The following is a 13,480-nucleotide window of genomic DNA, read 5'->3' as shown; positions in this document are numbered from 1 at the left end:
AACTGATTTATGGAATTTATGCTATAATGTAATGCATAAATTGTACTTTTGCTGAGATGCACGTCACTTTGGACAAAAGCATCTGCTAAATGAATAAATGTAAATGTATTCAATGTTTCAGTTAAAAATTTGAGTTTTTCCTAATTTCAACAGATATTGCATAAGCATATGCAGTTACTGATAACCAATCGGCAGACTATCCATTTTTAGATTAAAGAATAAAACTGTTTGCCTAAGGCTACATAAGTTAATCAAGGGTTACAGTTAGGGTTAGCTAATCAATCAATGCAAGCAACCGGAGATTTAAGGAAATATGATAATACTCTGATTTATTTTTACTGCTGTCCAAAGTCCTGTGAACAAAGGAAAATGAAAAAAAATATATTAAAAATAATAAAATAATATGAACACCTGTTGTGCAGAAGGAATTCACACACAATCCCAGATGACTAATAGGGCTGTTACCCTTCTCACTGTTGCGTGAAGCAGTTTAATGTACAAGTAAACCCCTGAGAACCTGCTTTACCAAAGACTATGTCTGCATGCTTTTCTTTGTCATCTCTCTAATGCCGAGTGTCCCTGTCATGCAGCGGATACTGGTTCTGAAGTCTGCGCTGGGATTTTGCTTGAACGGAACCAAGCAGGTCAGTGAGCCTTCTTCTTGCAAATATGGGCTCTGCTCCTGGACACAAGAGAATGATAAGCATATCACACAGTGTCTATCGCCTCATGTTCATTTATGTCTGCAATCATCTGTTAATTTATTTAGCGTAAGCCCTCAGGGTTGCTAAGGGACCTTTGGAATTAAAGCACATTTAATTACAAACCTTAATTTGGCCTACCTTTTAGTCACAAACATGCTTTGTCATTGACAATGGGAAATAAAATGTCTCTTCCAACACCCCCCATGATGGTAGAAGAGCCAAAAGGAAGGTAATTTTTATTAGTAAGAATAATGACAAAAGACAAAAGGTGTATTTTTGTCTAAATTATATATATTTATTTAGCAGACACTTTTCTCCAAAGCGACTTCCGGTGAACTCTATGTAGTTTTATGAGCCCACACGCCTTATTCACCAAGGTGACTTACACTGCTAGATACTTTACTTACAGTGGGTCACCTATGCATACATCAGTGAAACACATTCTCTCTCTGTCACTCACACACTAAGGCTAATATGCCATCATGGGTAACATACAGGTTGTCATCGTCAGAAGTTTGTGTACAGCTTTGGGTTGTACACAAATGATACACTTCTTAAGCCATGACCAAAAATTATTACAAGGAATATACTTTTGGAAGTTGCATTTTATTGTGCTAAGACACCAGCTCTTATATGTACCACACACATACTGTCTGAAACCGGCTGTCGCGAGGTGAACCAGAGCCTAACCCAGCAACACAGGGCACAAAGCTGGAGGGGGAGGGGACACACCCAAGACAGGACACCAGTCCATTGCAAGGCACCCTAAGAAGGACTCGAACTCCAGACCCACCAGAGAGTGAGAGTGGGACTGGGCCCAGCCTGTCACACCACCGGACCATTGCACCATCGCACCATCGCACCTCCAGGCCTCCTATATGTACCAAGTGTTAAAATGGAACTATGTTGCTTTTCTCGTTATACACAATATATCATATAGTCAAATAATGAAAATGAAGTACAAACAACCACAGCTTTTCAGCTGCAGAAATTTCAAATCTTCTGTTAATTTAGAGACTATTTATACGTTAAACAAAGCAAATATACACACACACGTTGTCTGAAACCACTTATTGTAAGCAAGGGTCATGGCGAGCCAGAGCCTAACCTAGCAACACAGCGTGCAAGGCTGGAGGAGGAGGGGACACGCTCAGGACGGGACACCAGTCCATCACAAGGCACACCAAGTGGGACTCAAACCCTAGACCCACCAAAGAGCAGGCCCTGGCCAAACCTGCTGCGCCACTGTACCCCCCTCAAATATATATAGTCTGCATATTTTGATTTTACAGTTATTTATTTAGCAGATAAGGGGGTGCGGTGGCGCAGTGGGTTGGACCACGGTCCTGCTTTCCGGTGGGTCTGGGGTTCGAGTCCCGCTTGGGGTGCCTTGTGACGGACTGGCGTCCCGTCCTGGGTGTGTTCCCTCCCCCTCCGGCCTTACGCCCTGTGTTACCGGGTAGGCTCCGGTTCCCCGTGACCCCGTATGGGACAAGCGGTTCTGAAAATGTGTGTGTGTGTGTGTATTTAGCAGATGCTAAATAAATTCTCTCTAAAGTGACTTCCAATGAACTCTATGTACTGTTATCAGCCCAAATATCTTATTCACTAAGGTGACTTATACTGCTAGATGCACTACTTACAATGGGTCACTCATCCATACATCAGTGAAAAAAAACTCTCTCGGTCACTCACACACTACGGAGGAACCTGTACAGCATGTCTTTGGACTGTGGGAGGAAACCAGAGCACCCAGCACAAACCCACAGACACGGGAGAACATGCAAACTCCACACAAATTGAGCAGGGATCAAACCCATGTCCTCTCATACCACCCAGGTGTTGTGCGACAGCAACAATACTCGCTGTGCCACCATGCCACCAATTGTATGGTGTTAATGGTATTTTTGAACAAAAGCAATCCATTTCTCGAAATAAAATAAAAAAATGCAGGTCACCAGAAAACAGGCAATTAAAGCTGATCTCTGTAGAGAGTTGTGACACCAAGCAGGCTGGAGAACGAAATGTCTGCGTGTGACGGAGTAGCTATGACTATAGCTGTGTCTCCCCCAAACACTTCTCCTGCATAGAGTAGTGAGAAAAAGAGACAGCAAAGGCCTAGAGGACAGACATAGGAAAGATAGAATAGAAAAGTACAGGAACAGTGCAAGAGAAGAAGAAAAGAAAGGTGCAGGACAGGTTACAGGAAGAGAACGAGAGAGGTACAGGACAGGCATGAGAGAACAGAAGAAGGACAGAACAGAGGTACATGATGGCCACAAGAGAAGAACAGAAGAGGTACAAGACAAGCAGAAAAAAGTATCAAAAAAGAATGAGAGGTGGTACAGGAAAAAGGTATGAAAGAGGTACAGGAAGGCTGCAGGACAGAGATACAAGAACGATATATCTGAGCGGTACATCTGAGATTCAGAACTGTTACAGGAGATGTATTGCAGTAGTACAAGAGAGGTTGAGTAGAGGAAAAACGAAAGGAAGAGGAGAGGTACAGGAGAGAGACACAGGAGGAGATACAAAAGAGGCCGAGTGCAGCCCAGCCCCAGAGCAATGTTCCCTTTTATTTTTCCGCTTTATTTTAACCTGCCTTGCAATAAAAGTTCCACAAAATTATTGTGCTGGGATTCGGGGTGCAACAAATATTTTTTCTTTGATTGTTTGTTTGTTTGTTCAAGTTTAATGAAATGAAGGACACAGGGCCATGCTGTTAAGCATGAAGGAGCCTTTTTGCAGCGAAGCAGGAAATGGGTGTACTGCTCCAAGATACTGAAAAATACACCTTTGAATATTTCCTGTGGTTTTTATAAAGGGTGTTAGATTTTGAGATTCTTATTTGAATATATGTGAATTGAAAGTTAAGCGTACAGGGCTACTTTTCATCTGTGCGGTTAGTAGCATTTTTTTTTTTTTTTCTTTTTTGCACATGTCAAAGGGACGCGTTATGGGATAGACTGTGTATGCAGATGGCTCTGTTCATGTGTATCAGTGTGTATCAATGGTGAGCAGATGTTGCAGCTGTGCCAGGATGGAGCGTCCTCAGCGCTGGAGATGACGCAAATGACCCAGCACCACGACCAAAAAAAAAAAAAAAAAAAAAAAAAAAAGTGTTTCAAGGCGAACATGGCGGCAACTTAACACAGGACCAAGATGACTATTGTTGTCCAAGAGCGGATTCAAGGCGTTCTGCCCAAATACGCGAAGGAGAAACACCTCGCCGCAACCGCAGCACCTTGTTTTCTCGCAACATAGAGCCGGGAAGCAGAGGGTGGAGGCAGGAGGCAGGAGGCAGACCACAGCTGGTGGTGGTGAACGGAGAGGGAGAAGGCAGAAGCCAGGCAGCTCCGCTCAGGAGGAAGGAGAGCAGAGAGGAGGCATGCTGTCACAGGGAGCTGGGTTTTCCTCCGGAGAGCCATGGAGGACGGCGATGTGACAATGCGGGGCTCGATCTCTTTTTACGCACCAGCTGGTCGGAAATAGCGCGCAATCGACGGGTGAGGACGGGACAGGAGGAGCACTTGGAACCACAGCCTTTATTAATAGGAGGGAATAAGAGGAGACAATCCCAAAGTCAATGAATATTGTGGCAAAGGAGCCCTCACGGTGGAGTCGGCCAGTGCTGCGCTTTTCCAAAATATGACCAGAGGTGCTTGGATGTGTCGGGAAGAAGATGACGCTTTAAGAGTCTGGTTCGCAGCCCGAGTGAACGAGAAGCCGTTCGCCGATCCGGAGAGGGCCCAGAAATGGCGACTGTCCCTGGCGTCGCTGCTCTTCCTCACGGTTCTGCTCTCTGACCACTTGTGGTTGTGCGCCGAGGCGAAGCTGAAGCCGGACGAGCTGTCACCGAGGGACGCGGGCGAGCAGCCGGCAGCGAGTCACATCCACCCAGCAGCCAGCCTCCATTCCCCAGCCAGCAGCAGCAGTGGCGGCAGCAGCAGCAGCAGCAGCAGCAGCCTGAGAAGAAACGAAAGCGTTCTTCTTGTAAGGGGCTCCACGGAGGCTCTGTGGACACAGGGAACTTGTCACCCCGACAGTTTATCAAAGAACTGCTTCACTTTTGGCGACGCCGAGACTCTGTGCAAGGGCCTCTCCAGCGCGCAGGGGGTAGATTTCAATTTAAGCGATTTGTACCTTTCTTTTTGTAACACCTACTCTCTTTTGGATTTGTTCTACGGGTTGTCGAGCGCGGACAGTCTCAACTGCAGCCTTGACATGGTCGCGGATGGTGATGTGCTGGGATGCAGCCGGTGCGTCCAGGCGTACCAGCGCTCTGACCGGCGTGCTCAGGAGCAATACGAAGACTTCGAGGTCATGGTTCAGAAATACGTAACGGATGTATATTCCGTGAGAACATGCATGGACGAATGCAAGGTAGGGCGACAGTGCTGCTTTTTTTCTCCACGCTCGTGCTTCAATGCTCCGATTACGTGCCAAGCAGGCAGGCGTAAGGATGCCGATACTAAACCGTACCAACCAAGGTTATTTGCAAAACGCGCAATCATTTGGCAGAGAACTCGTGATTTTCGCTTTTCCCTGAATTTGCCTGTACTTTGTCGTCCCGCGCCCACGGGCATGGAGTTTATCTAGCAACTCCAGGGGTTCGTGGATTATATGGGTACGCTCGTGGTGTGCGTACAGTGGAAATCTGCGCAAAACACGCTCCTCTCTTGTTATTATTGTATTACTGCAGCTCCTATTCATACACATTCCTCCTTATTTATAACCAATGGAGACGTTATGGGTTTGACGCATGAGTGAGAGTGTTCCTGTGTGAGCGCTACGCTGTGTCTCTGTGTGTCATACGTAGATGGACCAAGCCAAGGCTTTTCGTATTCAACAGATGACACCCGGTTATTTTGGTGACATGATGTGTCCGTTTTCATCAGAGCGGGTTTTAGCTGATCTTCTCTGTTTCGACTGAAGTGCAGAATCTACCAAGTAGGGCTTTAAAACGGCTGAAATTGCGTGCCTCCGTCCACGTCCTAGGCTAATAGCAGGGTAATACATTATTATACTCTAGTACGAACATTCCTCGGCCTCTGTCCCCTCAGCAGCCCATGCGGTGTAATAACTCCTTCAGGTGTTTCCCTGGCTCTTCAAGGTGTTCTGCGCAGCTCTGTGCTAATTCATCTTCGGAATGATAACGTGCTTCAATCAACGACACCATAGTAATGATCGTGATGACCGTCTTCGAGATCTTAGTTATCATTATTGCGGTTATGCGTGTGTTTCTACTAGTCATTTCGAACAGCTGAGCGCTCTTACTACCAGTGACAATGGCAGGGTGTGAAAATGTCATTGACAGATACTCTATTTGTGTCCGTCAAAGTGGGTTTAAATTAATGGGGAAACGTGGCTTTGCAAATGACAGTGGCTCTTTGCGACCTACTTTTCCACGTTCACCAAATGTTGGATTATTGACGATGCAGCGGAGTTACATATTTCCGTCTTCCTGAAGCACCGGACAGACGTTTGGCTGTAAACAATGTCAATGTGCGCTGCTTCACACTCGTCTCGTTTCAATAAAAGCAAAACTGTGATATGTTACCTCGGCAATGATGGTGGTTAGTTGTGACACATTTTACCCGTGTGTGTTTGTTTGTGTGTAGTGGATGAGAGACACAGAGAGAGAGAGAGAGAGAGAGAGAGAGAGGGAGAGAGCCTCCCCGCATCGCGTTGTGTGAAAACTCGGCGCTGTCCGCGGTGCTGAAATGAGACCCCCCCCCACACACACGTACGCAGGGTCCGCAGCTCATGAGCGCTCCCCTTCCCCGCGCACGCGCTTTATTTCAAACAAAACATGGCTGCTGACACGCGCAAGTCTCGAAAAATACTTGCTTTTGATTTTCAGTCGCAAAAAGAATGAATGCGTGATTAAAATATCCATCCATCCATCCATCCATCCATCCATCCTTCCATCCATCCATCCATCCATCCATCCATCCATCCATCCATTCCTGCCAGGTAATCAGTCAGTCAGTGTCAGTCGGTCCCAGGAACCGCTTGTGCGAAAACAGTTGCACTACTCTATAGCCAGTCCACTGAAGGCTACTCACATGAGGCAATTTAGATCCACAGAGTGCAATTTAGACTGACCAGTTTACCTAAACCATCAGGGGCTAGACTGTGGTGGACCTGAGGAACCTGAAGGAAACCCATGCAAACACTGGGAAGACTTTTAACTCCGCAGACTTAGCTAGGGCCAGAGTCAAATTCACAATCCGGGACCTACGAGGCATCACGGCTGCTCACTGCACCACTGTGCCAATATAATGCTCATTATAGTACTACTTAATATATATTGTGCCACACAAAAGCTGTTCATTACCATCTCAGTAAATCCGTCTCTCATCCAAACATGCCAAAAAAGTTAAGTAACTTTTGTCTTCAACACACTGAGAACTGCTTACAGTAGCCTACAGGCACAACTATTCTTGGAGACGATAATGATGACAAATAACAAGGCAGGAATACCTTTTTCATGCAGTTAACTGATGGGAGCACACCCATGTGTTTAGCTCTTAGAAAAGGGGAACATTATATGATCTTTAATTTGGTTTTTAGAGGACCAGTTGCACGCTGAGTCCCCACTGCTCAGGTAGCCTGTATGTCACCTTTTAAGCAGTGTGGTCCCACACCTTATTAACAAATGAGAATCTTGTGTGCCTTTGTGCCAGACTGGGCTCTCTCTGTAGTGTCTCTGTGCAACCGGCCTGCTGCTTTCCCACATCTCTTCCTCTTGCTCTTTCATCACATTATGTGAATAAATTATAAACGAATCATTTGTTGCCAGTAACTGTATTTGTATTGACACAAACCTTCTTAAAAAACGATTGACTCTGACTGTGTTAAGTGTGCTGCTGTTTTGCTGTATATTTCTTAAGGTATTTAAGATGTATGTTAAGTAAAGGCACTTAACACCTTAAATACTGAAAAATAGGTCTAAGTTTCAGTTGAGAACTGTAGGGTGTTACCATGCAGTGGAGCAGCAAGTGCAGTGTTAGAGACAGCATCTCTGGGCTCAGAGGTTTCAATTCCTTCTCCTGCTGTAATAATCTTGAGCAAGGTACTTACCCTTTTTTTTACTTGCTCCAGTATAAAAGGTAAAAATGGGAAAAATCATAGAAAATAGGTTACCATTATAAGTCACTGGTGAAACATATCAGCTAAATGAAGAAACACACACACACACACACACACACACACACACACCAAGGAGGGTCACCTCAAGCCAGAGCCTAACCCAGCAACACAGGGCACAAGGCTGAGGGGACACATCCCTGATGGGACACCAGTCTGCTGTAAGGCACCCCCAGCAGGACTTGAACCCCAGACCCACCCCAGAGGAGGCCCTGGCCAAACCTGCTGCGCCACCACACCCCTCTAATGAAGAAATATAAATAAATAAATGAAAATGATTGACAGATATTTTTGAAGGGACACATTATCTCTCTAAACCCAACACAAACACAGGGCTAAAGCAAAGTGATATATGTCCCTGTGGTCTGACCTTTTGATTATATTTTGATTTTTAACTACTTTTCTAGCAAGATGTCTAGGAAGCATTTTATTGATTTTTTTTTTTAAAATTCAGTTCATTTTTTGACATGACTGGCACAGTGGTAAAGAGGGTAGTGCTGGTGGCTCATGCTTCCTGAGCTATGATTTTCAGGGGGTTCAAATCTGACTCTGAGCATAGTTTGAGTGTTTTCCCTGATGTTTCAGTTTCCTCCAATAATCCAAAGGTGGACTGGCAACATGTACATGCTGTACTACTCCCTTTCATTCCAGAGTAGGTTTTGAACAGCTGCAACTCTGTATTAGACCAGGAGTTAGTGATAAAAAGTGGATGAATGGATGGATGGATGGATTAATATGTTGAATAGATCTTACATTCTTACTGATCTAACATGCTCTTACATTTACATTTATTCATTTAGAGGACACTTTTATCCAAAGCGACGTGCGTCTCACTTGTCGTGTTTTAGATTTAGAAATTATTACATACGTTTTAAACTTTTATTATGCAAAAAATTACCTTCATGCAAGGTTTTTGATTTCTGTCCTTGTCTGTTACGACTATTGCATAATCAGATATTCAAGTTTGACATTTAGTTTTTTAAATTTGGAGCTGGTTTATATGCTGTGAATTCCAAATATGGACTTAAGCACCATATAGTAATTTCACACACAAAAAAATTAAAATTGTAGCTGAGAAACAAGTTATTTTCCTTATTTTGTTTTCTTTTGTATCTGTGACCTCAGTTCAGTAACAACAAAATAGACTGATGCTGATATTGCAGAGTGGATACTGTGAACAAAAAGGGCTTGAGGCTAAAAGCCAACCCTTTCTGGTGTTTTATATGTACATGTGGCTAGTGAGACCCAAGGCCACAGGATTTTGCTGGAAATAAAATGTTATAAGACAAACCCCTGTAAAATGGATCCATTTTTCACCATCCTGACACTGTAACAGTTTCTGCTCCTCGATTGTTACATTATCTGTCTACAATCCAAATGTTTTGTTTTTTCTTCTATCCTGTGCCTCTCTCAGAATTCTTTTTTTTATTACTATAATACAGAACAATGCAAGAAAGCAACCAAGACTTTTATTAAATGTGTTTCTAGGGAGTTGTGTCAAGACAGTGGCATTCAGATGTGTTGCGATACAGTTGCATAGAAGCCTCTTTCGGTTTACACTCATCAAATGCATTGACGTACAGTATCTTAATTAAATATATACAGTATTGTAAAAATATTTTAGGGTATGGTCATTTACAGTTCTATTGAGATGTAATGAGACATAACATATGTAATATATTGTGGCTTTCAGACATGATAATACTCTAACACTAGTTCTCCCAGTCCCCTTCATGGTGACACTATTACTGTTTCATAAATAAGGACAAGGGCTGGACCCTTCAGCCTGGTGTTATGAGTCTGCTATTCTCTGCCCCAGATATTGCAGACTTGCATTCAAAGTTGTTGCTTTGAGTCATCTGACTGGTCCGAAGTGCACTTTTCTCTCTGCCATTGATAGACATTAATGACACAGAAGCTGGATATTACTAGGGGATATGTATCCTCAGTAATACTTAATACAAGCAGTAGTGATTGCTACTCGGCCATTTTTTTAATTAATAAATTAATATATTAACAATTAATTTTCATTCTCTGTTCCATGGCTTTGCTATTAAACTAAATCTAAAACATTTTTGCAGTGCTGATGGCTCACAAACATGAGACATTCACTGAACATGGATTCAGATCTGGATCAGTCTATGTGGAGTTTCCACATGTTCACATGGGATTCCTTTAGGTACCTCAGTTTCCATTTACAGGTCAGAAACATGCATTTCAGATGAATTTCTGACTCTGAGATGTTCTTTATGTGCATGTGTGACCGAATGAGTGTGAGTGATTGCCTTGTGACAGACTGGTGTCTTGTCCAGGGTGTGCCGAGACACACTCCATGTTTCTTGGGCAGGCTCTGGACAATTATGACCTTGCGCTGGACAAGTGGTTACTGATGTTGAATGAATGAAATGTCTGGCAATCTTTCCAAACATACGGAACATTCCAATTCAACAATGATTTCAACCTACCCCGTAGTTGTGATTTTTTTGTGTGTATCTGGGGAGAAGTGGTTCAGGAAAATCATTTGAGAAGCTGTCTTGCAGTCCAGATTTTCTGAAAGGTGGAAATGGGCACTTCTGATAATTATTTTTTGAATAGTCTTAAAGATTGTCTAATGCACATTGTTGTTGCACAGTAAGAAAACCAGTAAGTGATACCCAGAATTCACACTGGCTATGTGGATTTCCGGGTCATTGGAATCACTGTGCACTGCTTGAGACAATGCTCAGCAAGATTGCTTAATAGTCAGTTAAAACAGGATGAACTAATGATATTTGTCACTCGGTACGGTGCACAGAACACATTATGTCTGCAGTATGTTTTCTTTTTTGTTACTGGGATACCTGCCTAAGGGCACAAAGTGGCCTCCCTCCCACGGTCCCATGCTTGAGTCAAGACTGTAGTGTTTCCTGGCTCCTCTTTGGGTCTCATATGGTCCCTGGCTGGCAGACTTACCATAGCTAAAAGGCAAACCAAACACATGATGGGCCCAAACAAAGCGTGCGGGAAAAAATGTGGGGGAAGCGACTGGAACACATCCGCTGCCATTCACAATTTTGATGAAGAGGTGTCCAAAATGTCTGGTGGTCTTTGGCAATGAGCTCGATTGCCTCTCATTTCAAGACTTAAATCGGGAAACGGAATTGATGATTGACTCGACAGAGGAGGTGATTGCACTGATACCATCCATGACCGACAGTCAGATCAATTTTTAGGCAAATTAATTCCAGTATGGGCATAAGCCAGGTGGATGAGAGTAGGCGGTACAAGCACACAAAGCTCAGTAATGGGATATACGGACTAAATATAGAAGGGTAAGTAATATGAACATGCAGAATCACAGGGCAACACGCGAAATCATGCAGATGCCTAGATGTTTATATTTATATCTTTAAAATGAGCAACTATGATAGATGACATTGTCACCTTGAGTAGTTCCTATATACTGTATCCTTTACAGTAGGATTCTCAGTTTTTCAATTTTTAAATTGGGTCAGTTAGAATCATGGCTGATTTTCTCATAATGCTCTTTATTTTGTTCATATTGATTAAAAAAATTATGAAAAGTTCCAGTCACCACACACTGTGTTTCTATAACTGCATAGCAGAGTCATAATATATACCTGTGGTACACTGCATTCAAGTGACCTTTTTCACATTTACTTCCTGCCCAATTTTAAGGCCAATCCAGACCTGTGGTCATGTCTGTCCCGATGAAGGTGTTCATCAGTAGGCCAACTTTCTAAAGAATAGAAAAACAAAGGTTCTGTTCTCCCTCATATCAGAAAACTCAGTCCCTATACAATTTTCAACTGGCCAAAATTCCCAATATAACATCAGAAATTAAACTGACGTGGTGGGAAGTGTAAAACATAAAAGGAAACACACAGGCACACACACTGACGCTCATGAATGTGATGATGATTCTACTAAATGATCCTGTTACAATATAAGCATTCTATTTGTCTAAAAGTGAGAGACAGTGGGCGTAAATAAAAGTAAATGACAAATAAAATACATAAATGTAGATTGAATTCTGTATTTATGGCTCTATAATGCTTTTCAGTGAAGTTCCTCCGTGCTTTAACATAAATACTCCGGAAGAGACTCCGATTACTGTCTCATGGCTGCATTATCATCCCATGCCTTGATGTGAGTCTCTGTTCCCTGGCAGGCCTTGTGCACGTTCAGCCTCCTGTCCTGTCTGGCACACAGGCAAATTCAATTAGATCGTTGTTGATTTTCCCTGCACACATACAGGGGCAAGAGACCATGGTGACGGCATTGCCTTCTCACGGGGGGCGGGCCGGCGAGGAAGCACTTCCCCTGTCGACAGTGCGCCGCCACTTTCGTTGTTTCCACCCGACAGACGGATTACAACGCAGGATGGGATTAAGGACGCGCTGTGCTATCGTGTGCCTGTGACTGTTGAACAGCCAGAGCCGCCTTCAACCACAAGTAGGAGGGAACAGAGAGACATGCTGTGCTTAAATTCTGCTGAACACTGGGGACAGATAACAGAGAGAGGAGAAAAAAATATACATACACACATACACACACTTGAATATGTATTATATCTATTATATATGTGTACTATGAATGTATATACTGTATACACGTCTGTAAAAGTCGTTCTGATTTCTAAACTATTCTTTAAATTGTGGGATGTCGGAACGATTTTGACTGGTGAAAGAATGGTCGGTAAAAAATTAAGAGCTGTTCCTAATGCTCGGGAATGTGTGTAACACTGACACTTATGAGCTGAACAGTCATCGCATTGACTTGTCGCCCAGTTCTGCTCGCCTGTGATTATTGACACCCCAAAGTTAGGGTTCCCATCTTCAGGTGTGCTGAAAAAAGGAAAAACACATTGGCCTGAACAGCAATATGGCGCCGTGAGTTCACTCAACTGAAATGCTGCTCTGCGTTTTAATCCCTGGAGGTGTAACACATTTCTATACCCCATTTTATGTCACTCTAGGCAAGATCATCAGTCAGCCAAACAAACACTGTTATATAACCAAGTTCCTTGCATAACAAAAACAAACAAATCAATGACTGTCTGAAAGTGTCTGAGTTACTTTGAACTGGGTGTGCAGCTATAGGAAAAACAGGCTGATTATAGAGGATGTGTGGCGTTGTTTTCTTGGTAATGCGTATCATATTTGTTTGCCATCACAGCTGCTTGTTGCGCTCTGCCGCGTTGTTCGGCAGAAAGTAAATTTTGTATTCTTCCTTTTAATATGCGCTGCTCAAGTTTTCTTCCTGCTCCCATTCTGGAGCCCCCAGAGGAGAAAGCACTTTCGCAGAGTGAAATAATTTACATATTCATTTACATCTTTCTTCAGCAGCTGGCATTTCCGCTGCACTTTCTTTTAAAAGCTGCCTGGGCTGATATTTAATTACTATTAACCGCAATCCTATAACGCCATTTATCTCCTCATCCAATAAAGTGAACCATTCATGGATTTGTTTTATACCATACCATATATACTTCTTCTATAAGACCGCACTCTTGTCCCAACTTTAGAGATGGTCTCAGTGTACTTTTCTGGTGCGTTAATGACAAATGGTCACTTGTCAGTGTGCCTGAGTACCATTGTCAACGGTAAGATAATGGCAGATAG

The 13,480-nt window shown here is 43.3% G+C and overlaps 1 protein-coding gene across 1 annotated transcript in view; it reads left to right on the top strand.

Annotated features, from left to right (window-relative positions):
• The first annotated feature begins 3,853 nt into the window (after positions 1 to 3,853).
• LOC108919982 (transmembrane protein FAM155A-like) overlaps positions 3,854 to 13,480 on the top strand; it is a 59,768-nt gene continuing 50,141 nt past the window's right edge. Inside the window, exon 1 of the mRNA XM_029257779.1 lies at positions 3,854 to 5,087. Within this exon, the coding sequence (XP_029113612.1) occupies positions 4,353 to 5,087 (735 nt within the window). The 5' untranslated portion in view covers positions 3,854 to 4,352. The remainder of the gene's footprint in view (positions 5,088 to 13,480) is intronic.

This window comes from Scleropages formosus, chromosome 14 (assembly GCF_900964775.1).
Source record: "Scleropages formosus chromosome 14, fSclFor1.1, whole genome shotgun sequence".
NCBI classification, from domain to species: Eukaryota; Metazoa; Chordata; class Actinopteri; order Osteoglossiformes; family Osteoglossidae; genus Scleropages; species Scleropages formosus.
Note: the sequence above shows the minus strand (reverse complement) of the source record. Positions and strands in the feature narration are given on the sequence as shown.